The sequence below is a fragment of the Oncorhynchus clarkii genome, chromosome 20 (genome assembly GCF_045791955.1).
Source record: "Oncorhynchus clarkii lewisi isolate Uvic-CL-2024 chromosome 20, UVic_Ocla_1.0, whole genome shotgun sequence".
NCBI classification, from domain to species: Eukaryota; Metazoa; Chordata; class Actinopteri; order Salmoniformes; family Salmonidae; genus Oncorhynchus; species Oncorhynchus clarkii.
The window spans coordinates 62742822-62769929 of record NC_092166.1 but is presented as its reverse complement, the minus strand read 5'-3'; the positions used below and the strand labels follow the sequence as shown (position 1 = coordinate 62769929).

The 27108-nt window shown below is 44.1% G+C and overlaps 2 protein-coding genes across 11 annotated transcripts in view; both read left to right on the top strand.

Moving 5' to 3' along the window:
- LOC139376672 (uncharacterized) overlaps positions 1-16174 on the top strand; it is a 57158-nt gene extending 40984 nt beyond the window's left edge. For 3 of the 7 annotated variants that reach the window (XM_071119516.1, XM_071119518.1, XM_071119519.1), the window contains 18 exons: positions 734-915; positions 3165-3351; positions 4026-4168; positions 5660-5859; positions 8605-8870; positions 8957-9194; positions 9337-9517; positions 10485-10611; positions 10757-10834; positions 10921-11109; positions 11220-11485; positions 11652-11800; positions 11890-12086; positions 12199-12321; positions 12403-12609; positions 12776-12911; positions 14535-14691; positions 14817-16174. In XM_071119516.1, the coding sequence (XP_070975617.1) occupies positions 734-915; positions 3165-3351; positions 4026-4168; positions 5660-5859; positions 8605-8870; positions 8957-9194; positions 9337-9517; positions 10485-10611; positions 10757-10834; positions 10921-11109; positions 11220-11485; positions 11652-11800; positions 11890-12086; positions 12199-12321; positions 12403-12609; positions 12776-12911; positions 14535-14691; positions 14817-15287 (3497 nt within the window). In that variant the 3' untranslated portion in view covers positions 15288-16174. Of the gene's footprint in view, positions 1-733; positions 916-3164; positions 3352-4025; positions 4169-5659; positions 5860-8604; positions 8871-8956; positions 9195-9336; positions 9518-10484; positions 10612-10756; positions 10835-10920; positions 11110-11219; positions 11486-11651; positions 11801-11889; positions 12087-12198; positions 12322-12402; positions 12657-12775; positions 12912-14534; positions 14692-14816 lie in introns of those variants that run through there. The other 4 variants (XM_071119514.1, XM_071119515.1, XM_071119513.1 and 1 more) reach the window with 2 other exon arrangements.
- A 1172-nt stretch (positions 16175-17346) lies between these two features.
- Positions 17347-27108, top strand: part of LOC139375627 (serine/threonine-protein kinase SBK1-like) — a 19518-nt gene continuing 9756 nt past the window's right edge. For 2 of the 4 annotated variants that reach the window (XM_071117422.1, XM_071117423.1), the window contains exon 1: positions 18551-18927. The gene's annotated coding sequence lies outside the window, so the exon portion shown is untranslated. Of the gene's footprint in view, positions 17554-18550; positions 18928-27108 lie in introns of those variants that run through there. The other 2 variants (XM_071117421.1, XM_071117420.1) reach the window with 2 other exon arrangements.

Here is a 27108-nt window from a genome sequence, read left to right as displayed (position 1 = left end):
CGTTGTGGTCCTGTTGTGTTTCTGACCCGTCTCATCTTAACCAGCTGGTGGTATATTCAGGGTTGTAACTGTAAGAGATATTTGTGGTAGTAGGTTTGAAAATGGAAGCTGAGTCAGATTGTTCCATCAAAGACTACTTACCCCCCTGTAAGGGCTTGAGAGCTTGACGTCAAGAGTGGTGTTTTCTCTTCCCCACATGTCCTTACGCACACACAGAGAGGCGCAGAGGTGGTATCACATTGACAGCACATTGACAAAAATAACCCAAAAGCAGCTTCAGAGCAGGGCCAGGACGATACCAGTATCACCATACTAGTTAGTATCGCGGCAAGGAAACAAAACTTGAAACGGGTTTAACTTCTTTAGGAAAACAGCCCTAATGTTGGAAACAAACATCATTATGTCATCATCCAGTCACATGTATTTATTTTCCAAGCTATAGCACACAATATTTTACATACATACAACTCAAGGACCAAAGAGTTTGGGCTGCTTCGTGTTTTCATTTTTGCCAAGGAAAAAAGATTGCGATACTGGTATCGTCCCGGCCCTACTTTAAGAGTGTCTATAAATAATACACTTCCATGCTGTGATGTAAGTCTTCTTCCTCTAAACTTGTTTGGTGCCTCTACTCGGTAAGAGTGCTACTGCTTCTTAATTAAGCCATTTCTTCTGCATCGCCAATTTGAACCTATGTTTGATATAGTTCCACTCTCTCCCTCCTCTCCTCTAGGTGTATATGGAGCACTGTACAGGGATGTGTGTGTGGTCCACCCATCTCTGCTTTCCTGTGTGGAACCACTGGAGAGCCAGCAGATCCGAGAGCTGCTCAGGAGGCTGGGAGTCCACGAGCTAGAGCCACAGCAACTGCTTGAGAATCACATATACCCTGCCCTGAAGAACAACACATGGAAGGTAACACACACACACATCCATTGTTCTATATAAATTGATAATTAATTAATATATTTGTTCTTAAGTGCACAAAGAGCATCTTCTCATCCACTATCCCTTCCTCTTTAATTGTTTTTTAAATTTTACCGTTATTTAACTAGGCAAGTCAGTTAAGAACAAATTCTTATTTACAATGACGGCCTACCAAAAGGAAAAAGGCCTCCTGCGGGGACGGGGACTGGGATACATTTTTTAAATAAATTTGATTAAAATATAGGACAAAACACACATCACGACAACATAACACTACATATAGAGAGACCTAAGATGACAACACAGCATGGCAGCAACACATGACAACACAGCATGGTAGCAACACAGCATGGCAGCAACATATTACAACACAGCATGGTAGCAACATATGACAACACAGCATGGCGACACAGCATGGCAGCAACACATGACAACACAGCATGGCAGCAACATATGACAACACAGCATGGCAGCAACATATGACAACACAGCATGGCAGCAACATATGACAACACAGCATGGCAGCAACATATGACAACACAGCATGGCGACACAGCATGGCAGCAACACATGACAACACAGCATGGCAGCAACATATGACAACACAGCATGGCAGCAACATATGACAACACAGCATGGCAGCAACATATGACAACACAGCATGGCAGCAACATATGACAACACAGCATGGCGACAACATATGACAACACAGCATGGCAGCAACATATGACAACACAGCATGGCGACACAGCATGGCAGCAACATATGACAACACAGCATGGCAGCAACATATGACAACACAGCATGGCAGCAACATATGACAACACAGCATGGCAGCAACATATGACAACACAGCATGGCAGCAACACAACATGACAACAACATGGTAGCAAAACAACATGGCAGAGGCACAACATGGTAGCAGCACAAAACAGGGTACAAACATTATTGGGCACAGACAACAGCACAAAGGGCAAGAAGGTAGAGACAATACATCATGCAAAGCAGCCACAACTGTCAGTAAGAGTCCATGATTGAGGATTTGAATGAAAACTGTCCAGTTTGAGTGTTAGATGCAGCTCGTTCCAGTCCCTAGCTGCAGCGAACTGAAAAGAGGAGCGACCCTGTGCTTTGGGGACCTTTAACAGAATGTGACTGGCAGAACGGGTGTTGTATGTGGAGGATGAGGGCTGCAGTAGATATCTCCGATAGGGGGGAGTGAGGCCTAAGAGGGTTTTATAAATAAGCAAAATAAGCATTGGTGGCAAATCTGATGGCCGAATGGTAAAGAACATCTAGCTGCTCGAGAGCACCCTTACCTGCTGATCTATAAACTAAGTTTCCATAATCTAGCATGGGTAGGATGGTCATCTGAATCAGGGTTAGTTTGGCAGCTGGGGTGAAAGAGGAGCGATTACGATAGAGGAAACCAAGTCTAGATTTAACTTTAGCCTGCAGCTTTCATATGTGCTGAGAGAAGGACAGTGCACCGTCTAGCCATACTCCCAAGTACTTGTATAAGGTGAGTACCTCAGGCTCTAAACCCTCAGAGGTTGTAATCACACCTGGAAAAGCTGGCCAGAGGTGGTTAGAATAGGATGGGGGGGCCAAAAGTCTTTGTGACCAATAGAGAGTCCGAGTCAGTGCCACGGTAGGCTGAACAAGAAATTTTGATCTGGAGCGAAGTTTATGCTGTGAAGGGTAACACCCTGTATATATCCGAAAAACAAAGTTTATCAAACTACAAAACAATCTTATTGTAAAAACAAAACATGTTGAAAAATGTGAGAGCTCACATGCAGCTGTGTGCCTTCACTTAGCATTCAGTCCTTTATAAAGTAAATATATCATTGTCATGTATTTTCTTGCCTTTTGAAAATAAATGATAGCTTCAGACTAGACATTTCTCACTCAGTTCCAGGTTGGGTGGTGTTTTCAGGTTTATGTTTGTTTGTCAGAGCATTTGCTGTTTAGCTTGGGAATAGAAATCCTTGGTGGTATGAAGGTAATTCCGTTCCAAAATCAGGTTGTAGGTTTGGAGTTTTGATATGGAGTGAAGGTTATGTTGTAGAGGGTATCATCCTGAATGTGTCCCTGACAAAAAAATCGAAGTTTATCTAACTCTAAATCTATCTTTTATTTAAAAGATGCTGAAAAATGCAGGAGCTCATCTGCTCATGACCTCGCTCTCTCCATCTCTCCCTCCCCCTCTCTGTCTCGCTCTCTCTCTTCTCCAGTCCAAGCCGGTGGAGGCAGTGGTGAGCTACCTAGTGTTCATCAAGCAGCACTCCTCCCCTCAGGAGTACACTCACCCAGACACTGTAGTACCGGTACTGACCACAAGGGGACTGCTCTTCCCTGCTGACCACAAAGTACACTTCTCTACACACTACGGCAATATGGACCTGCCCAACAAACTACCAGGTACACACACACTGTAATTATTAGGTCATCACTATAGAATTCTCAAAATGTTACCATTTATAAGTAAATACCAGTCAGCTAGCAGTTAAGGAATGTGTTTGTAGAGACTTGTTTGTAGAGAACTGTTGAACTGGCCCAAATACTGCATGACTAACTACAATGGGATATTGTTCCCAGAAGTAAACCTTGTCCTTTGTGACTGTCCCCAGAACAAACATGGCTTGGTCCACGTCGTCTGGTGAAATTTTGGACAGTGCACTGGAGTGTGTGTGTGTGTGTGTGTGTTTAGCAACCCCCTTTGTGAGAGAGTTTGTGCGTGTGTGTATAGCAGCCTCAATTGTGAGGGGTAAAGAAGGCATGAAATGCTGTGAAGAGGGGAGCTGTGTGTGTCATTAGTTATGTAACAGAGTGGATCTGCACGCTTGACCTCCCTCTAAAGGAAAGAGAAGAGAGAGACTAACCACTTCTTTCTCACTCACTTTCCTCTGTTCATCCTGTTCCTAACCACGAGCCTCTTTCTCTGTACTCTTTCTCAATTTCTGCTTCCCCGCTTGGCTGAATTTACAATCACATTAGTCCATAAGCTAAAGCTACACATCACTCATTATCTCTTTCTCTCTCTCTCTCTCTCTCTCTTTCTCTCGCTCTCGCTGTCTTTTTCTCCCTTTCTCCAGGTGTGGACTGGGTGTTGCTGAGTGGTTGTTATGTGGAGACAGATGGAGACGTGGAGGGATGGAGAGATCTGTTCATCAGGCTGGGAGTCAGAGAGAGACTCATACTGAGGAAAGAGAGACGCACTCTAACTTCTAAAGAGCTGGTGAGGAGGGAGGACGGGAACAGGCATATGTATGTTTGACCCATATAAACAGAGGATGTAGAAGTTAAAATGCTTTGATCTGTTTTATCAGACACAGTATTGACTGGTGTCTTTGAGACGGTTAGAATCCACCATAAACTCTGTGTGGTATTTACTTGTGCATCAGAGTTCCTGTTTCAAATCAAATTGTATTTTTCACATGCTTCATAAGCAACAGGTGTAGACTAACAGTGAAATGCTTACTTAGGAAAGAGAGAGAGATGTGTCCTTATAGGTAGGGATAAAATGACTAGGCAACAGGATAGACCATAAACATTACACTGTTTATGCTCTATCCACTGGGTAACCAACTCCCCTCCTCCGCTGTCTGCACACACCCAAAGTATGAGAAACACATTCACAAACGCACACACTGACTGGCTAAGGCTAGATTAGCCTATGGATGATAAACAGATTCCACACGTAGTGCTCTGGCCAAAAGTATAATATGAATAGGATACCATCATGATCAGCAGCAATGACTATTGACTAAGGCTGAAGTCTTCTTATGAATCTCCTCGAGCAGGGATGGGCAACTGATTTGGTGTCACACGTTTGTCCCAGCCCGTCCCTGCCTTAGAGATCAACATAACATAGGACTGTTTCCCAGGCATGACTAATCTTCCCATACTTATCGCAGAGGTGACTGAGGTGAACAACTCTTTAAGACCGGGGTATGTCACATCGGCGATGGATTAATAAGGTCTATTTTAGACCATGGTGAGGAAAGGGATTGTCAGTGGTATTCGACTGTTATTTGAAGGCTTCATCACTCTTGTGTGATGTCTGAAATCAATTGAATTATGTTGTGTTAAGTACAACCCGGCCTCCCAAACACAACTATCTACCAAGATGGCACCGACAAACATGGCCTACCTGACTCTAGCTCCTAGAGAACTTTGCAGTATTTTTTTTTATTTTGGGGGGGCTAATTTTTACAGTATTCTTAATATTTTTTTGTGTGGGGGATTTATGTGCATTGTTAGGCATTACTGCTCTGTTGGAGCTAGAAACAAAAGCATTTCACTGCGCCTGCGATAACATCTGCAAAATATGTGTACGCGACCCATACGATTTGATTTCACCTCCTCGGTTTTGGGCAGCATCGCGTTAGTGAAAACCCAGACTGTTCTCATGGCAGACCTGGTTGTAGCTAGATATGTTCGCTTTGGGAACAGTTTTAGCATTTTAGCTAACCCTTTCCCTAACCTTAATCTAATTCTCCTAACCGGCAATGTTAATTCTCCTAGCCGGCAACGTTAATTCTCCTAACCTGCAGTGTAAATTCTGCCCTGAGAAGAGTCTTGATTTCTACTAATGCAATGTTTTGGCCGAGTCACTCACAGGTCCACACATTTGAGATGGACTTTTTCCTCTTTCCCTCTATCCCCTGTCATTGTTCTACTCTCTCCTTACCATTCCCCTTTCCCTTCATCCTCCCCTCTCTCCCAGGCCTCCAGTCCCTGGGCGGTGGAGAGTGAGTTGTGGCCATGTAGAGCAGGCAGGGCAGGAGGACCAGAGGAGGGGTGTGTGCTGGATGACTACCCCTGCGAGGAGCTCCTCTCTCTGGTCACGGCGCAGCTGCCTGCCCCTGTCCTCATGGAGCAGAGACAAGCCCTGCTGGAGCTACTGGAGACCAACTGGGACACTGGGTAACCAACTCCTCTCCTCCACTGTCTACACACCATATATACATACTGGAGGTCGACCGATTAATGGCTCATTAATAAGGGCTGATTTCAAGTTTTCATAATAATCAGTAATCTGCCTTTTTGGCCGCCGATTATGGCCGCTTACATTGCGATATACAAGGAGACTGCGTGGCAGGCTGACCACCTGTTACGTGAGTGCAGAATCAAAAGGACCTGGTGGCTGCAAGGAGCCAAGGTAAGTTGCTAGCTAGCTTCAAACTTATCTCATAAAAAACAATAAATCTTCACATAATCACTAGTTAACTGCACATGGTTGATAATTTTACTAGGTTAACTAGCTTGTCCTGCGTTGAATATAATCAATGTGGTGCCCGTTAATTTATCATCGAATCAGAGCCTACTTCAACTTCGCCAAACGGGTGATGATTTAACAAAAGCGCATTTGCGAAAAAAGCACAAGCCTTGCACCAATGTACCTAACCATAAACATCAATGCCTTTCTTAAAATCAATACACAAGTATATTTTTTTAGCCCTGCATATTTAGTTAAAATAAATTAATGTTAGCAGGCAATATTAACTAGGGAAATTGTGTCACTTCTCTTGCGTTCTGTGCAAGTAGAGTCAGGGTATATGCAGCAGTTTGGGCCACCTGGCTCGTTGCGAACTGTGTGAAGACCATTTCTTCCTAACAAAGACCGTAATTAATTTGCCAGAATTGTACATAATTATGACATAACATTGAAGGTTGTGCAATGTAACAGCAATATTCAGATTTAGGGGTGCCACCCGTTTGATAAAATACGAACAGTTCCATATTTCACTGAAAGAATAAACGTTTTGTTTTTGAAATTATAGTTTCTGGATTTTACCATATTAATGACCTAAGGCTCATATTTCTGTGTGTTATTATGTTATAATTAAGTCTATGATTAGATAGAGCAGTCTGACTGAGCGGTGGTAGGTAGCAGCAGGCTCGTAAGCATTCATTCAAACAGCACTTTCCTGCGTTTGCCAGCAGCTCTTCGCAATGCTTGAAGCACAGCGCTGTTTATGACTTCAAGCCTATCAACTCCCGAGATTAGACTGGGAATACTAAAGTGCCTATAAGAATGTCCAATAGTCAAAGGTATTTGAAATACAAATGGTATAGAGAGAAATAGTCAATGCGACTTAATTCCTATAATAACTACAACCTAAAACTTCTTACCTGGGAATATTGAAGATTCATGTTAAAAGGAACCACCAGCTTTCATATGTTCTCATGTTCTGAGCAAGGAACTTAAATGTTAGCTTTTTTACGTGGCACATATTGCACTTTTACTTTCTTCTCCAACACTGTGTTCTTGCACTGTTTAAACCAAATTGAACATTATTTATTTGAGACTAAATTTATTTTATTTATGTATTATATTAAGTTTAAATAAGTGTTCATTGTTCATTCAGTATTGTTGTAATTGTCATGATTATTTATAGATATAATATATATGAAAATCGGCCGATTTAATCGGTATCTGCTTTTTTTGGTCCTCCAATAATCGGTATCGGCGTTGAAAAATCAGAATCGGTCGACCTCTAATACATACACACACACAAACCTCTGCACTCACCCAAAGAATGACAAACATGTTCACACACTCTTATACAATATGATAACCCACACACCCCCGACAACTCACTGGATTATTGAGTCCTCTTTTGAGGAGCTGGGTTTACAGGCCTCCACACTCCTAGATTATAATCCCTGCAGTCTGCCACCGAGACGCCCTAATCCAGCCCAATCCCTGCTGTGTGTGGGGGAGTTAAATTTTGGGAGATCTATCTGGTCTTGTTCTCAATCTGAAGATTACTCACTTGTATCCTCACTCCTATCTCCTCATTCTTGTGTCTGTGTGCTTCCTTATAATAATTGAAAATCCAGGTTAGCAGGGTAGGAAGTGGAAGTGCTCTATTTAATGAAGAGAATTGCATGCACATTTAAAGGACTGGACAGAACTGAATTGTCATGGTTTAATACTCTAATATATTTATTTTACCGTTATTTTACCAGGTAAGTTGACTGAGAACACGTTCTCATTTACAGCAACAACCTGGGGAATGGTTACAGGGGAGAGGAGGGGGATGAATGAGCCAATTGTAAGATGGGGATGACGGACAGCTTGGGAATTTAGCCAGGACACCGGGTTAAACACCCCTGCTCTTACGATAAGTGCTATTGGATCTTTAATGACCTCTGAGAGTCAGGACACCTGTTTAATGTCCCATCCGAAAGACGGCACCCTAGACAGGGCAGTGTCCCCAATCACTGCCCTGGGGCATTGGGATATTTTTTAGACCAGAAGAAAGAGGGCTTCCTACTGGCCCACCAACATCACTTCCAGCAGCATCTGTTCTCCCATCCAGGGACTGACCAGGACCAACCCTGCTTAGTTTCATAAGCAAGCCAGCAGTGGGATGCAGGGTGGTATGCTGCTGGTAAATAATGTAGGCCTGTGGAGTTGAAGCTACTTTAGTTAGTAGTGATGGTCTTCTCATACCATCCATGTCTACTGAGTCATATTGGGATGTGATACTGAGCATTATCACATTGCACTCATCTCTTTCAAACATTTGTTAATTCACATTATCCAGTTTGCCTCTAAACAACTACTGGATTCATTCATTCCGATTCGGATTATGGCATACTTATTTAGTTATTTCTCTCTCCCTATCTCTCACTCTCTCTATCTCATTCTACTTTTATCAGTGACCGGTACTCTCAGTATCTGACAGCCCAGGTGATTGACAGCGAGGGCCGGCTAATCAAGAGCACCAAGTCCTCCTTTTTCCATTTCCTGTCCTGCCTTCCCTGGGTGCCGGCCTATTGTCTGCAGGCAGGTGCAGAGGGAGGGAGAAAGGCGGAGTATCTGTGTCCTAACTCAGTCTACCTGTACTCACCTGAGGTGCACAATCTACTGGGGACTCACGTCAGCTATATTGACATGACCCCCAGCGAGTTCACCAGGACTCTAGGTAAGAAAGTGTCAGTGTAAGGACTACAACAACAAAAACTACAAATTACAGAGGCGTCCTTAATCCGGCTCCTCTTTTTTCTGTAGGAATGAAGAACAGCGTCAATGTGGAGGAGCTGATTGGCTACCTGAAGAAGTGGTGTGTAAAAACATCCTCAGCCAGTGGTCCAGAGGGGCAGGAGAAGCAGGAAGAGGAGGGGTCAGAGTTTAGCTCGACTGTGCAGCATGTCCACAGTGTGTACTCCTTCCTGCACAAGAACTGTTCTCAGACCAACCTCAAGGAGCTGTTCCAACACACACCAGCCGTCTTCATAGAGTACAACAGGTAGGTCACCTCCCTAACCCCAACCCGTGACCTCTCACCTCTAACCCCTCCCATGTAACACACCAGCCATGTTCAGCGAATACAACAGGTATACCACAGCCCTGACCTCTAACCCATGTGTGTGTTGGTCGTGTCCCTCCAGGAACGGAGACTGGTGTTCCGGTAGGTTCTACCACCTGAAGGAGGTGTGTTGGAGCGACCCCACCGAGATGTTTGTCCGCTACCGGGAGCTGACCCGCGGGGCTGACAGTACGGTACAGGAACCCAGAGTCCTGGCCCCCTTCTACAGCAAACTGGATGACATGAAGGACCTCTTCAGAAGGGTATGGAACCACTCAAACTCCTGGTTTAACCCAGGGATTATTGATCTGTCATACCTTTTAATATATATGGCACTTCAACCAAAGAACCGTTCATTTCAACGGGTACTCCCCTCGCATCATCCGATCCGACGCCACTGCCTTGGTTAGCTTCTGCTGCCGTAATTGTCTCCAGGGCTGCTTAACTCCTATTTATTCTGTTGTTTTTGTTTAACCCAGGGATTATTTTCAGATTACAGATTTTATATCATCTTATAAATTCACTGTCCAGAGTTCTCAGCTGACATGGTTCTCAGTATTGTACATGTTGTCTATTTATAGACTGTATGTAATATCAAGACTCTGGATGATTCATATTGACTAGCCAACTAGAAATACTAGTATACAAAACATTAAAAACACCTGCTTTTTCCATGACAGTGACCAGGTGAATCCACTTCAGGATTTTTAAGCCTGGAGACAAATGAGACATGGATTGTGTATGTGTGCCATTCAGAGTGTGAATGGGCAAGGCAAAATATTTAAGTGCCTTTGAACAGGGTATGGTAGTAGGTGCCAGGTGCACCGGTTTGTGTCTAGAACTGCAACGCTGCTGGGTTTTTCCACGCTCAACAGGTTCCAGTGTGTATCAAGAATGGTCCACCATCCAAAGGACATCCAGCCAACTTGACACAACAGTGGGCAGCATTGGAGTCAACATGAGCCAACATTCCTGTGGAACGCTTTCGACACCTTGTAGAGTCCATGCCCTGACGAATTGAGGCTGTTCTGAGAGGGGGGAGGGGAGGTCAAATCAATATCAGGAGTTCCTAATGTTTGGTATACTCAATGTATACCATATCACCAAAATGTTTCAAAACAGAGATATATTGTTCGTCGGTTGGGGGGGGTTTAGATGACACACCAATTTGATGCTTTTCTCTTTTGAGTATATTTTCTTAAACAACACTGTTGTGTTTTCTTACTGTAGTTGTTAACCGTGGAGCTCACCCCATCCATGCTGCAGTATGTGGTTCTACTGGAGCTGGTGTGTAACTCCTGTCCTGTACCTACTGTAGATGTACTCCGAGATGTGTCCAAACTCTACGCCAGGCTGGGTGAGTCTCTCTCCCTTTCCTGAGTCACGGTCCTTTCATGGAAGTTATATAATGCCCTTCTACCTGAATCCAGTCTGAATAACTCTCTGTTGTGTCTGTTATTTCCTGTCGAAATAACGATCTCTCTGTGTCTGTCTCTCTTCAGCTGAGAAGTGTAAAACTGGACAGGGAGAACAGGAGCACAACCTAAGCATCAACCCCAGATACTGTTCTACACTGAAGGGTGAGGAACAACACATACACACACTTTAGTTCCTTATTGGACTGGTTTTAGTAACATGTACATTCTTGTTGTCCTCCGATATTCAGGGATGTTGCTGGATAAGAGGGTGTTCCCCACTAAGGACAACAGCTGGGTGACTCTAGCCCACAGACCCATGATACCAGACAGCAAAGAGCTGGAGAAGATCTTTAAGGCCCACAAACAGGTGTGTCTGCTCAACCTGCCCTTCCCAGAGAAGAGGCCTGCACCCAGGACCAAGACTGGACCATCCCAAGGTACTGGACATAACGCTGCAAACGTCAACATTGTGACTTAATAGGGAAAGTACATGGAGAAGCTGTGGATCTGTATATCTGACACTCTCTCCTTTCCTCGCTCTCCCCAGGTTGGTCTGTCAGTGCAGGGTGGTTCAGTGAGGAAGATAGGATTCTGTTCCTGGAGATCTGTGGCGTACGCTTCCTGTCCCAATGTGTCAGTACTGAGGCACAGACAGAGAACTACAGACCCTGCCCCTCCATGCAGTGCCTGGTACGGTCTGTGGTTCCCTATATCCAGAGGTTCCTCTACCACCACGAGGACCTGCAAGAACTCTACTGGGAACTAAAGAAGAACAACATCAGGCAGACCATCAGACAGCTCACCTACGGACAGGTATAGTACAACCTCACCTTAGAACACATTAGTACCTTACCGTGGAACCTAATCTGAGAAACTCATATTAGAGCCTTAGAACCTTACATTAGAACCTTACTTTAGGTGTGAACCACACCTTTTAAACTGGTAGGAACCTCACCTCAGAACCTGTGTTTGTGTGCAGGTAGGTATGTTGTACACGCGGTACCTGCTGTCTGTGAGTGATGAGGAGGATCCCGTGGTAGAGATGGAGGATGTCATATGTCTACTGAAGGACAACAAGGAACTCTACATCCAGAAAGACCACCTCTCAGCCAGGCTCGACATCTGCAGGTGTGTGCGCGCATGTGTATGTTTGTGTGTGTGCGCAGGTAGGTATGTGTGTGTGTTGGTAAATAACTCCTGACTGTGTGTTTCATCAGAGAGCTGGTGAAGCTCTTCAGCTTTGAGAGCAGTCACAGGAAGGAGCTGGTGCACTTCCTGAGTGGTCTGATGACGTCACTGCCGGACAATGCAGCTCTAAAGAGGTTCCTTCAGAAGGAGTGCCCAGGAGAACTGCCCAGTGAGGAGGAGGCATGGGAGGTCCCTCAACCTGTACTACCTGTACAGCCAATTCCAGGTAATGTGTCTTGCACTGACCAATGTGACTACACTCATCGGAATATAATGACTGAAGATATGGAAGTAAACTGCAGACATTCCTTGTTAGAACTCCTCTCCTCCAATTCCAGTGGCATCACCGGTTGTCTCAACCCCAGAAGATGAGTTCCGTCCTGGGCAGGAGGATGGAGAGCAGACCCTAATGTGTTGGCCTCCCCGCGCCTCCCTCTCCAACACAGCAGCCTGTCGCACAGGTACTGAAAGTTGTCTCTGTGTGTGTGTTTCTGTGTGAATATAGTGCGTACCCATAATCCTGTATGATCGTATCCTCTCAGAGCGCCAGCAGACAGCAGGACCAGTGGAGGCGGTGTTGAAGATGTGGCCCCCTCCGGCTGAACCCAAAGACAGCCCCAGCTATAGCCCCATCTCCAACCACAGCCCCAGAGAGAGAGACCCAGAGAGGGAGGTGGATGCAGGGAGAGAGGGTGTCCAGAGTCAGAGCCCCCGTGATGGCACAGCGGAGGACCATCCCAGCCACCTGGGTACCATAGGTCAGACCCTCTTTGTCCTTATTATGGAGTTTATTTAGGTGTTTATGATGGTATATGATTAGGTGATTTGTCGATTGATACATTTGATCATATGCTTGTAAGCCGTATGGAACAGTATTGTAATTCTCTCCTCTCCTGGTTGTTTTGCTACACACAGAGCCCAGTCAGGATGTAGCAGTGGAAGCAGAGCAGAACGCAGACAAAGCTGCGGCAGGTAGAGAGTCTGGCCAGCACACTGCCAGAGGCCCAGACCAGCACAGACCAGACAAGACCAGTGGACACAACCAGCAACCGTAAGACCCATCCCCTGGCTGCAGCTTGTACACTCTGATCATTTAGTTTTTTTGCAGTAGTCCATTATATGGCATCTTTTAAATGTTACTTGCAACACTACATGACCAAACGTATGTGGAGTCCTGTTCGTCATTCCAAAATCATGGGCTTTCATATGTAGTTGGTCCCCCCTTTTGCTGCTATAACAGCCTCCACTCTTTTGGGAAGGCTTTCCACTAGATGTTGGAACATTTCTGAAGGGACTTGCTTCCAGTGAGGTCGGGCACTGATGTTGGGACGTTAGACCTGGCTCGCAGTCGGTGTTCCAATTCATCCCAAAGGTGTTCGATGGGGTTGAGGTCAGGGCTCTGTGCAGGCCAGTCAAGTTCTAAGGGGCCTGGACCATGAAAAACAGCCCCAGACCATTATTCCTCATACATCAAACTTTACAGTTGGCATTATGCATTGGGGAAGGTAGCGTTTTCCTGGCATCCGCCAAACCCAGATTAGTCCATCGGATTGCCAGATAGTGAAGCGTGATTCATCACTCCAGAGAACGCGTTTCCAATGCTCCAGAGTCCAATGGCGGCGAGCTTCACACCACTCCAGACGATATTTGCATTGTGCATGGTGATCTTAGGCTTGTGTGTGGCTGCTCGGCCATGGAAACCCATTTTCATGAAGCTCCAGACGAACAGTTATTGTACTGACGTTGCTTCCAGAGGCAGTTTGGAACTCGGTAGTGAGGGTTGGAACCCTAGGACAGAGGATTTTTACGTGCTTCTGCACTCTGTGTTCCCGTTCTGTGAGCTTGTGTGGCCTACCACTTCACGGCTGAGCCGTTGTTGCTCCTAGACGTTTCCACTTACATTTGACCGGGGGCAGCTCTAGCAGGGCAGAAATTTGACGAACTGACTTGTTAGAAAGTTGGCATCCTATGACGGTGCCACGATGAAAGTTACTGAGCTCTTCAGTAAGGCCCATTCTACTGCCAATGTTTGTCTACGGAGATTGCATGGCTGTGCGCTCGATTTTATACACCTGTCAGCAACGGATGTGGCTGAAATAGCCAAATCCACTAATTTGAAGGCACGTCCACATACCTTTGTATATATAGTGTTCATATGAAGTGGGTAAATGATAGGTAAACATTATTAGTGACCAGTGTTCCATGTTTATGTACATAGGCAGCAGCTTCTAAGGTGTTGTAGCTGGCTATGAACAGTAATTTAAGTTCAAGGCAGGGTACTGGGCGGAGGCCGGCTAGTGGTGACTATAACAGTCTGATGGCCTTCAGATAGAAGCTGTTTTTCAGTCTCTCGTCCCGGCTTTAATCAAATCAAACTTTTATTTGTCACTTGCACCGAATACAAGTGTAGACTTTACCGTGTAATGCTTACTTTACTTTAAGCCCTTAACCAACTGTGCAGTTCAAGAAGAGTTAAGAAGATATTTTCCAAGTAGACAAAAATAAAAAGTAATAATAATAAAGTAACAATAAGAAGAACAATATTGAGGTTATATACAGGGGGCACCGGTACCGAGTCAGTGTGCAGGGTTACAGGCTAGTTGAGGTAATCTGTACATGTAGGTGGGGGTGAAGTGATTATGCACCTGTACTGACCTCCTTCCCCCTCTCCCAGCTTCAGTACCACCATTCCAGAGGGGGTGGTATCCAGTGTGTTCCAGGGGGCTAGCCAGCGTCCTCCCCTGGCCCTGGACTCACCTGTTTGGGCTAAACCTCTGCATCCTCAGGCCCTCCTGGAGGACCTGCAGCTTGAATGCCAGAGACCTTCCACGGTGAGTGACTGATCACACACATATGATGATTTATAAGCACAGTAAGAGGCTCGTCCTTTCTATAAGCAGGAAGTCATATTGCTAAGTGCACCTTTTTAAAAGGTGTATTTCTATGTGTTCTGTAGGTGCTGTTTTCTGATGATCAGAGGGACACAGTGGCCATCGGGGAGTGGGGCGAGAAGCTGGTCTTCTCCTTCCTCTGTCACTGGAGAGACAGCCAGGCCCCCGGGGGGCCCTGCCTGGTCACCTGGTACAACCAGTGCGGAGAGAGCGGCCAGCCCTATGACTTCAAACTAATTTTCAACCTCACTCAGGAGAGGGAGTCAGGGGAGGAGAAAGAGGAGAAACAAGAGAAGAAGAAGCGAGGGATGGTAGTGAGAGAGGTGTTTGTGGAGGTGAAGTCAACGGTGAAGAAGGACAGAGCGTTCATCCACCTCTCGGCCAACGAGCTGGACTTTGCTCTGAGGGAGAAGGAGCGGTATCACGTGTTCAGGGTGTACAACGCGGGCGACTCCGAAAAGGTCCGTCTGTGTCGTATACAGAACCTGGCCCAACACCTCCATGCTAAAGACCTGGAGCTCTTCCTCTTTGTCTAGGAGAGACGATGGGGCACCCTATTCCCTATATAGTGCCCTAGCCATTAGAAGTGCACTATATAAGGAATAGGGTGCCATTTTGCACGAAGACAAGTATGTCTTTCTTCCTGAATGTGTCTTACTGTCCCTCCAGTAACATTTGGATTCAGGTCTGTGGAACATACCATTTGATACCATAATGTAGATGCCACTTTTGTTGAATTTGTTAAATTTAATAGCATAAAAAATAGTTACTTTATTAACACTAGTTCCCTAGTGAATGACAAGACGAATACCAGCTGAAACAACAAATGTATTTCCTGAGTGTGTCTTATCTATGGTAACATTTGTGTGGATGTTTGTTGAAAAAAGTTTCTTCCTTTTAGTTTATTAACTGTTTATTTTATCATGCACGCTGTTTTTATCTACCTCTTGTGTAAGAGAGGGGTCGGGTTTCTATGTTATAGCTATTGCACTATAGTCAGAAGGACTGCAGAGAAGACTTTTACTGGTAACTAATGTTTTATATGGATTTGTGCTGCCTTTTAAACAACCTTTTAAATGCACAGATTTTCGTTTAAGAACCTTTTATAGTTTGAAGATGTGTTGAATCTTGACTGGTCTGATGTAAGTGAACGTACACTTACGAAATATTAGGTTTATGCCCTGTTCTCCGTCCCAAGCAGGTTGACAGTCAGGACATTCCCTGGTATTCAGCCAGTTATATTGTAATGTCATACTGGACTGTGAGTTAAGATTTACAGTTTTGAAACCGAGATAAGGTGTTTGATTCAAACAGAATCTTTTCTTTTTGTCTCAGCCCCCCCCAAAAATGAAAATACTGAACAACTGTTGATGTTAGATTTGTTTTATCATTCCGTTGAAAAATAAAACATCTTTCCCGGTAATATGGTAGCAAAAATAGTCTTAATTTATTTTGTACCATTTCATTTCTCTGATCTTTGGAAAGTAATCATAGGCTCTGAGTCTGGGTGCCGCGCCTCACAAAATGCTAGCACTGCGTTGTGACGCAGATACACACACACTCCTCATTGCTCTTTTCAGCAGACTTTGTTTGTTTGTGACATCCAGACCCTGTAGGAACAGAATAGTTAAGAGGCCTCTGTACCAGAGGATTAAGTGATTATGATGAGTGTGTGTGAAGATAAAGCACGCAGAAACAGAGCAGGCTGCCAGACCAGACAGGCTCCACACACGACTCACACCGTTCCTCTGTAATTACTGTATAATAATGAACAGACCATTGACAGGACAAATACATACATGCATACATACACACACTTAGTCATTGCAGTATTTTTATAGGCTTGTATCTTCCCTGTCTTGTGTGTATTTCTCTGTGGAATGTAACGCTGTGGTATGAGGGAGTGTGTAATGTTACGGTATCTAGATAGCACTGCTGGCATTCTCCCATCTCTATCTGTTCTTGTGATGCAACCTGTTGGTAACACCACATCAGAGATGGTAATGATATGTTACTAGGTCTAATAACTAGTCCTTCTCACGCCTCACAGTGACAGTTTAATGCACCAGGTGCAGTAGTCTAAGATGTATTTATTCTCTCTTTCTTCATCTTCAGTGATCTGAAAGAACTGGACAGGTGATAGCAAAGTCCTACTGTAGTGAACATTCTCCTGTTTTCAGATCAGTTATTAGCCTAAACTAAGATGATGGAGAGGAAGCCACTGTTTGTTACAAGACTGTCATGCATCCAAACAGTTCCAATTGTGCTGATCATAGTGGTAATATGAAACAATGTCCATCATGGTCCTGCAATAAAATTACCAATTACTAATTTTGAGATGTAGCCCGTCACTTTCCATGACTTGAATCCCTATAATGCCATAGCCCTCCCAAACTCTTCTTCAACCGTCAACTGATAAATTCACGTCTCATTCCTACCTTTCCTTTCCGAGTTTAACTCGCTAATCTGTACGGAGACAGCGAGGACCGTCGTATACCGATTCTCCGCTGCTATTGGTTGAGGCGGAAAAGGGGCTGGAACCTCTTCTCTGATCTTCTCATCCAGGAGCGATGCGGAGACAATAGGACTGGAGCTAGAGAAGCTTGCGAAGGTGCTAGCGGTCAGCTGAGCAATGCGAATTTACCGCTAGACCGGGTGTCAACAGCACGATAAGGTACATTTGAATGCAGACGGGGAAGATAAATTGTTATATTAAACTGCTTGGCTATGTGCTATCATTTTCACGATTTGTTATTTATCTGGCGTGACTGGGCAGACTTCAGAGCCCTCGTATATTGAATGGTGAGTAGCCTATTGCAGAATGAGAAGTAACTGATATTGAATTATCTAAACATTGTAGAATCCTCTACTGTTGCTGCCGAATGGGTGGTGCGCATTTGCCTGGCACGAAATTAGACTTCTGCTTGCAAGGCTACTGCTGCAAGGTGTCAGTCATTTGAAACAATGCTGTTGCATTTGTATTTCTGTGCTGATGATTTATTGCCGTCCTCCGTACTGGATGCGATGTCTTCGGATGTTTTATGGGTTTGCGTAAAAGTGTACCTGGATAATGCCAGGTATGTGTAGTGCATAACATAGTCCATTTATATCCGACAATTGATATGTGTTGCCTCTTCGCAATGTGGTTATCTTCATTTGTTCTAGGCTAGGCACACGCGTATGTAAATGAATTCCATCGCTCAAGTGCTCTCTCTCGCGCGCAATGACAGTCACTTTACATCATATTGACTGTTTTCCAGTTTCTATCTCGTCGTCAGCTCTCTCCCTCTCTCTCTGACGGTCACTTGTTCTCATCACTTGCAGTTGTCCAAGACAGACATAGTCATAGATATAGCATAGGCCTATGGCTAGGCCTACAGGGGACACCAGCATAGCCGCTTCTGGCCGGGTTGGTGCAGCAGGCGGCGAGGGTGCTCAGGGTCCGTCAAGCTATCAGAAACTAACTTTATTAAGGGAAAGGCCTTTTTATTTTATTTATATTTTTTAAAACTTCATATTCATCATCTACAACACCACCCCGTCATCAACATATGTGAAAATGGCGCATTTCTATGTTTTGTAGTAAAACAAGACAAAGGAAGAAGATAAGGAGGGCGCTTAGCTTATGCACAGTCTCTAAGCCTTTATCTGGTCCTGGGACATGTCTATTGTGCTTAATTGCTAATGCCAGTTAGGATTGGCACCTGAAACTATCTAACTCCCTTCATACTGGACACAAAAGGAGCACGCCCATATCCACATCAACGAGACAGCAGTGGAGAAGGTGAAAAGCTTCAAGTTCCTCTGTGTGCACATCACTGACAATCTGAAATGGTCCACCCCCACAGACAGTGTGGTGAAGAAGTCACAACAGCGCCTCTTCAACCTCAGGAGGCTGAAGAAATTCGTATTGGCCCCTAAGACCCTCACAAACTTTTACAGATGCACAATTGAGATTATCCTGTTGGACTGTATCATCGCCTGGTACGGCAACTGCACCGCCAGCAACCGCAGGGCTTTCCAGAGGGTGGTTCGGTCTGCCCAACGCATCCCCGGGGGCACACGGCCTGCCCTCCAGGACACCTACAGCATCTGATATCACAGGAAGGCCAAAAAGATAATCAAGGACAACAACCACCCGAGCCACTGCCTGTTCACCCGGTTATCATCCAGAAGGTGAGGTCAGTACAGATGCATCAAAGCTGGGACCGAGAGATTGAAAAACAGCTTCTATCTCAAAGCCATCACTAGCCGGCTACCACCTGGTTACTCAACCCTGCACCTTAGAGGCCCTTTGTACATAGCCATAGCCAAAAAACTGCAATAACTCTAAAACAGAGAGTTCGGTCGTGTGCTTCCACGACCGAAGGAGCCGTGAGGCTGAGACGGTCAGACTAGTTAACACAATGGGCGAACGTAGATTAAACCAGACAAAAGAAGGTAGATAGAAATGCTACCATGTTCTACGTAGAGTATACTAGTGAGGTTAGCTTGCAGCGTGGGCTAACCGAGTCTCAATAGCTAGCCGTGAAGCTAGTTACCAATGGCGACTGAGAGGTTTGAAAGGAATTTCTACATTAAACAAAAGCTTTCCAGTTAGTACTCAACCTCTCGACAGGGTCTGAAGACCTACACGCGGCAGCGTGTTCACTTCTGAATAGTTCATCAGGGAAACATGGATCCAGTCGATTTTATTTTAATTTTTTTTTTATTTTACCTTTATTTAACCAGGCAAGTCAGTTAAGAACAAATTCTTATTTTCAATGACGGCCTGGGAACAGTGGGTTAACTGCCTGTTCAGGGGCAGAACGACAGATTTGTACCTTGTCAGCTCGGGGGTTTGAACTCGCAACCTTCCGGTTACTAGTCCAACGCTCTAACCACTAGGCTACCCTGCCGCCCGATCTGAGGAGCACGAGAGAGTAATACTCTTTGTGCAGAAGAGAACCGAGAGTAGGTGATCCTAGCGAATCCCCACATGAGATATCAAAATGAATAATTGAAAGAGAACCGATCAGAACTGACCTCCAAGTCAGGGCCAGAGGGGAAGGGAAGTGAGAGGACAGAGTCGTAGGCCTAGGCTACAGCTGCACCATGCAGAGCTCAACATGATGCAGCCCCAATAGAAATGAGTATGCCTGACATGGAATGGGTGTCCTTTACGCAGACCTACAGTGGAGTCCAAACTTATTAGGTTATTGAGCTAAAAAGACTGTATAAAATAAATCATACAAATACTGAGCTGAGTTATTTGATAAAGATTTTAATTTACCGGCCATTGGAAAAACGTACTGGACCCATATGCATTGGGTGCATAAACCAATTACAGCGTCATCCCACGGTGCTCAGAATAACAGAAATCACATTTAAATCAAACTGGATAGACATAAGAAATATAGGCAGGCCAGGACTAAAAACAAACAAAATATAACTATTGTAAAATAGATTGTATCTGTAAAATGTATATAGTGTGTATACGGCGTCACTACAGACCCTGGTTCGATTCCAGGCTGTATCAAAACCGGCCGTGATTGGGAGTTCCATAGGGTGGCGCACAATTGGCATCATTTGGGTTAGGGTTTGGCATGGGGGTAGGCCATCAATGTGAATAATAATTTATTCTTAACAGACTTATCTAGTTAAATAAAGGTTACATTTTTTTAAATCAGCCGGAAGTGGAAACCATTACTTTACTCCAATTAGGGGAGGGGCGGTAGGGCGTGCAGGAAATAATAAAGGAAAATATATTTTAAGAAGATATGTATATACACTACCTGTCAAAAGTTGTCATCAAGGCAAAGGCTGGCTATTTGAAGAATCTCAAATATAATTAATATTTGGATTTGTTTAACAAATCTTTTTTTTTGGTTACTACATGATTCCGTATGTGTTATTTCATAGTGTTGATGTCTTCACTATTATTCTACGGTGTAGAAAATAGTAAAAATAAAGAAAAACCCTTGAATGAGTAGCTGTTCTAAAATTTTGGACCGGTAATGTGTATGTATATTTATATATATATACACAGTGGGGAGAACAAGTATTTCATACACTGCCGATTTTGCAGGTTTTCCTACTTACAAAGCATGTAGAGGTCTGCCATTTTTATCATAGGTACACTTCAACTGTGAGAGACGGAATCTAAATCTAAAAATCCAGAAAATCACATTGTATGATTTTTAAGTAATTAATTTGCATTTTATTGCATGACATAAGTATTTGATACATCAGAAAAGCAGAACTTAATATTTGGTACAGAAACCTTTGTTTGCAATTACAGAGACCATACGTTTCCTGTAGTTCTTGAACAGGTTTGCACACACTGCAGCAGGGATTTTGGCCCACTCCTCCATACAAACCTTCTCCAGATCCTTCAGGTTTCGTGGGCTGTCGCTGGGCAATACGGACTTTCAGCTCCCCCCAAAGATCTTCTATTGGGTTCAGGTCTGGAGACTGGCTAGGCCACTCCAGGACCTTGAGATGCTTCTTACGGAGCCACTCCTTAGTTGCCCTGGCTGTGTGTTTCGGGTTGTTGTCATGCTGGAAGACCCAGCAACGACCCATCTTCAATGCTCTTACAGAGGGAAGGAGGTTGTTGGCCAAGATCTCGCGATACATGGCCCCATCCGTCCTCCCCTCAATACGGTGCAGTCGTCTTGTCCCCTTTGCAGAAAAGCATCCCCAAAGAATGATGTTTCCATGTTTCACGGTTGGGATGGTGTTCTTGGGGTTGTACTCATCCTTCTTCTTCCTCCAAACACGGCGAGTGGAGTTTAGACCTAAAAGCTCTATTTTTGTATCATCAGACACCATGACCTTTTCCCATTCCTCCTCTGGATCATCCAGATGGTCATTGGCAAACTTCAGACGGGCCTGGACATGCGCTGGGTTGAGCTGGGGGACCTTGCGTGCGCTGCAGGATTTTAATCTATGACGGCGCAGTGTGTTACTAATGGTTTTCTTTGAGACTGTGGTCCCAGCTCTCTTCAGGTCATTGACCAGGTCCTGCCGTGTACTTCTGGACTGATCCCTCACCTTCCTCATGATCATTGATGCCCCACGAGGTGAGAGCTTGCATGGAGCCCCAGACCGAGGGTGTTTGACCGTCATCTTGAACTTCATCCATTTTCTAATAATTGTGCCAACAGTTGTTGCCTTCTCTCCAAGCTGCTTGCCTATTGACCTGTAGCCTTGTGCAGGTCTACAATTTTATCCCTGATGTCCTTACACAGCTGTCTGGTCTTGGCCATTGTGGAGAGGTTGTGGTCTGTTTGATTGAGTGTGTGGACAGGTGTTTTTTATACAGGTAACGAGTTAAAACAGGTGCAGTTAATACAGGTAATGAGTGTAGAACAGGAGGGCTTCTTAAAGAAAAACTAACAAGTCTGTGAGAGCCAGAATTCTTACTGGTTGGTAGGTGATCAAATACTTATGTCATGCAATAAAATGAAAATTCATTACTTAAAAATTATACATTGTGATTTTCTGGATTTTTGTTTTAGATTCCATCTCTCACAGTTGAAGTGTACCTATGATAAAAATTACAGACCTCTACATGCTTTGTAAGTAGGAAAACCTGCAAAATCGGCAGTGTATCAAATACTTGTTCTCCCCACTGTATATACAGTGCCTTGCGAAAGTATTCGGCCCCCTTGAACTTTGCGACCTTTTGCCACATTTCAGGCTTCAAACATAAAGATATAAAACTGTATTTTTTTGTGAAGAATCAACAACAAGTGGGACACAATCATGAAGTGGAACGACATTTATTGGATATTTCAAACTTTTTTAACAAATCAAAAACTGAAAAATTGGGCGTGCAACATTATTCAGCCCCCTTAAGTTAATACTTTGTAGCGTCACCTTTTGCTGCGATTACAGCTGTAAGTCGCTTGGGGTATGTCTCTATCAGTTTTGCACATCGAGAGACTGATTTTTTTCCCATTCCTCCTTGCAAAACAGCTCGAGCTCAGTGAGATTGGATGGAGAGCATTTGTGAACAGCAGTTTTCAGTTCTTTCCACAGATTCTCGATTGGATTCAGGTCTGGACTTTGACTTGGCCATTCTAACACCTGGATATGTTTATTTTTGAACCATTCCATTGTAGATTTTGCTTTATGTTTTGGATCATTGTCTTGTTGGAAGACAAATCTCCGTCCCAGTCTCAGGTCTTTTGCAGACTCCATCAGGTTCCAGAATGGTCCTGTATTTGGCTCCATCCATCTTCCCATCAATTTTAACCATCTTCCCTGTCCCTGCTGAAGAAAAGCAGGCCCAAACCATGATGCTGCCACCACCATGTTTGACAGTGGGGATGGTGTGTTCAGCTGTGTTGCTTTTACGCCAAACATAACGTTTTGCATTGTTGCCAGAAAGTTCCATTTTGGTTTCATCTGACCAGAGCACCTTCTTCCACATGTTTGGTGTGTCTCCCAGGTGGCTTGTGGCAAACTTTAAACGACACTTTTTATGGATATCTTTAAGAAATGGCTTTCTTCTTGCCACTCTTCCATAAAGGCCAGATTTGTGCAATATACGACTGATTGTTGTCCTATGGACAGAGTCTCCCACCTCAGCTGTAGATCTCTAGTTCATCCAGAGTGATCATGGGCCTCTTGGCTGCATCTCTGATCAGTCTTCTCCTTGTATGAGCTGAAAGTTTAGAGGGACGGCCAGGTCTTCGTAGATTTGCAGTGGTCTGATACTCCTTCCATTTCAATATTATCGCTTGCACAGTGCTCCTTGGGATGTTTAAAGCTTGGGAAATCTTTTTGTATCCAATTCCGGCTTTAAACTTCTTCACAACAGTATCTCGGACCTGCCTGGTGTGTTCCTTGTTCTTCATGATGCTCTCTGCGCTTTTAACGGTCCTCTGAGACTATCACAGTGCAGGTGCATTTATACGGAGACTTGATTACACACAGGTGGATTGTATTTATCATCATTAGTCATTTAGGTCAACATTGGATCATTCAGAGATCCTCACTGAACTTCTGGAGAGAGTTTGCTGCACTGAAAGTAAATAATAATAATATATATAATATTAATAATTTTGCACGTCCAATTTTTCAGTTTTTGATTTGTTAAAAAAGTTTGAAATATCCAATAAATGTCGTTCCACTTCATGATTGTGTCCCACTTGTTGTTGATTCTTCACAAAAAAATACAATTTTATATCTTTATGTTTGAAGCCTGAAATGTGGCAAAAGGTCGCAAAGTTCAAGGGGGCCGAATACTTTCGCAAGGCACTGTACACTGCTCAAAAAAATAAAGAGAACACTTAAACAACACAATGTAACTCCAAGTCAATCACACTTCTGTGAAATCAAACTGTCCACTTAGGAAGCAACACTGATTGACAATAAATTGCACATGCTGTTGTGCAAATGGAATAGACAACAGGTGGAAATTATAGGCAATTAGCAAGACACCCCCAATAAAGGAGTGGTTCTGCAGGTGGTAACCACAGACCACTTCTCAGTTCCTATGCTTCCCGGCTGATGTTTTGGTCACTTTTGAAGGCTGGCGGTGTTTTCACTCTAGTGGTAGCATGAGACGGAGTCTACAACCCACACAAGTGGCTCAGGTAGTGCAGCTCATCCAGGATGGCACATCGATGCGAGCTGTGGCAAGAAGGTTTGCTGTGTCTGTCAGCGTAGTATCCAGAGCATGGAGGCGCTACCAAGAGACAGGCCAGTACATCAGGAGACGTGGAGGAGGCCGTAACAACCCAGCAGCAGGACCGCTACCTCCGCCTTTGTGCAAGGAGGAGCAGGAGGAGCACTGCCAGAGCCCTGCAAAATGACCTCCAGCAGGCCACACATGTGTCTGCTCAAACGGTCAGAAACAGACTCCATGAGCGTGGTATGAGGGCCTGACGTCCACAGGTTGGGGTTGTGCTTACAGCCCAACACCGTGCAGGACGTTTGGCATTTGCCAGAGAACACCAAGATTGGCAAATTCGCCACTGGCTCCCTGTGCTCTTCACAGATGAAAGCAGGTTCACACTGAGCACATGTGACAGACGTGACAGAGTCTGGAGACGCCGTGGAGAACGTTCTGCTGCCTGCAACATCCTCCAGCATGACCGGTTTGGCGGTGGGTCAGTCATGGTGTGGGGTGGCATTTCTTTGGGGGGCCGCACAGCCCTCCATGTGCTCGCCAGAGGTAGCCTGACTGCCATTAGGTACCGACATGAGATCCTCAGACCCCTTGTGAGACCATATGCTGGTGCGGTTGGCCCTGGGTTCCTCCTAATGCAAGACAATGCTAGACCTCATGTGGCTGGAGTGTGTCAGCAGTTCCTGCAAGAGGAAGGCATTGATGCTATGGACTGGCCCGCCCGTTCCCCAGACCTGAATCCAATTGAGCACATCTGGGACATCATGTCTCGCTCCATCCACCAACGCCACGTTGCACCACAGACTGTCCAGGAGTTGGCGGATGCTTTAGTCCAGGTCTGGGAGATCCCTCAGAGACCATCCGCCACCTCATCAGGAGCATGCCCAGGCGTTGTAGGGAGGTCATACAGGCACGTGGAGGCCACACACACTACCAAGCCTCATTTTGACTTGTTTTAAGGACATTACATCAAAGTTGGATCAGCCTGTCGTGTGGTTTTCCACTTTAATTTTGAGTGTTACTCCAAATCCAGACCTCCATGGGTTGATAAATTTGATTTCCATTGATAATTTTTGTGTGATTTTGTTGTCAGCACATTCAACTATGTAAAGAAAAAAGTATTTAATAAGAATATTTCATTCATTCAGATCTAGGATGTGTTATTTTAGTGTTCCCTTTGTTTTTTGAGCAGTGTATATACTACCTTTCAAAAGTTTGGGGTCATTTAAAAATGTCCTTGTTTTTGAAAGAAAAGCACATTTTTTTGTCCATTAAAATAACATCAAATTGATCAGAAAAATAGTGTAGACATTGTTAATGTTGAAAATGACTATTGTAGCTGGAAACGACTGATTTTTAATGGAACGTCTACATAGGCGTGCAGAGGCCCATTATCAGCAACCATGTGTTCCAATGGCACGTTGTGTTAGCTAATCCAAGTTTGTCATTTTAAAGGGCTAATTGATCATTAGAAAACTCCTTTGCAATTATGTTAGCACAGCTGAAAACGGTTGGTTCGATTACAGGCTCAAAATTGCCATAAACAAAAAACTTTCTTCTGAAACTCATCAGTCTATTTTTGTTCTGAGAAAAGTAGGCTATTCCATGTGAGAAATTGCCAAGAAACTGAAGATCTCTTACAACGCTGTGTACTACTCCCTTCACAGAACAGCGCAAGCTGGCCCTAACCAGAATAGGAAGGGGAGTGGGAGGCCCCGGTGCACAACTGAGCAAGAGGACAAGTACATTAGAGTACTCCAGGATGCTGGCCTTCTAGGCAGAGTTGCAAAGAAAAAGCCATATCTCAGACTGGCCAATAAAAAGAAAAGATTAAGATGGGAAAATAACAGACACTGGACAGAGGAACTCTGCCTAGAAGGCCAGCATCGTGGAGTCGCCTCTTCACTGTTGACGTTGAGACTGGTGTTTTGCGGGTGTAGACTTATTTTAATGGACAAGAAATGTGCTTTTCTTTCAAAAACAAGTACATTTCTAAGTGACCCCAAACTTTTAAACAGTAGTATATATTTACCCTAAAAATGGAAATGGAAATGATGCAAACAATTACATTGATGGAAGCTACAATCTATCCGCAATAAAAATAAAAAAAACATTTAGATTATGGTAATTAATTTTAACAGAACAAGCAACTCCTGTAATGAAGCAGACAATAAATCGTAATTTTCAAACATTTACCAAAATCCAATAAAAAAAACATTTTAAAAAACATTCTAAACATCACACCTGTGACATCGATTAAAATATCCATTAGGAATTTAGAAAGGGGGAATCTGATGATCAACAACTAGGAAGGGTTGCTAATATGACTAGGATTGTGCCTTTTGCTTCTGGGCAACGGAATAAAGTTGATATGAAAACTAATAGAACAGAGGAGAAATGGCGTAGTGGTGGGTCCTATATGGAAGTTAATTGAAATAAACTGCATTTTAATAATATTTCCTACTGTTTTATTTTGTCGGCTTTATGTAGGCAATTTTTACTTAGTTGCCAATGGATTGACTTCATTTATAAAGCCGCCAATGGATCACAGTGGATCAATGGGATTGTGTCCGTATGGCAGTGGCTGGTCCTCTAGCGTTAATTTCATTTAAACTTTTAGATTTGATCATTTTACAAGTGACTATGATTTTGAGAAACTCAAACATTATTATTGAAATTAAACTCTTCCACGAAAATATGCATGTGAAAATTATAACTGGCATGCAGATCGGTAG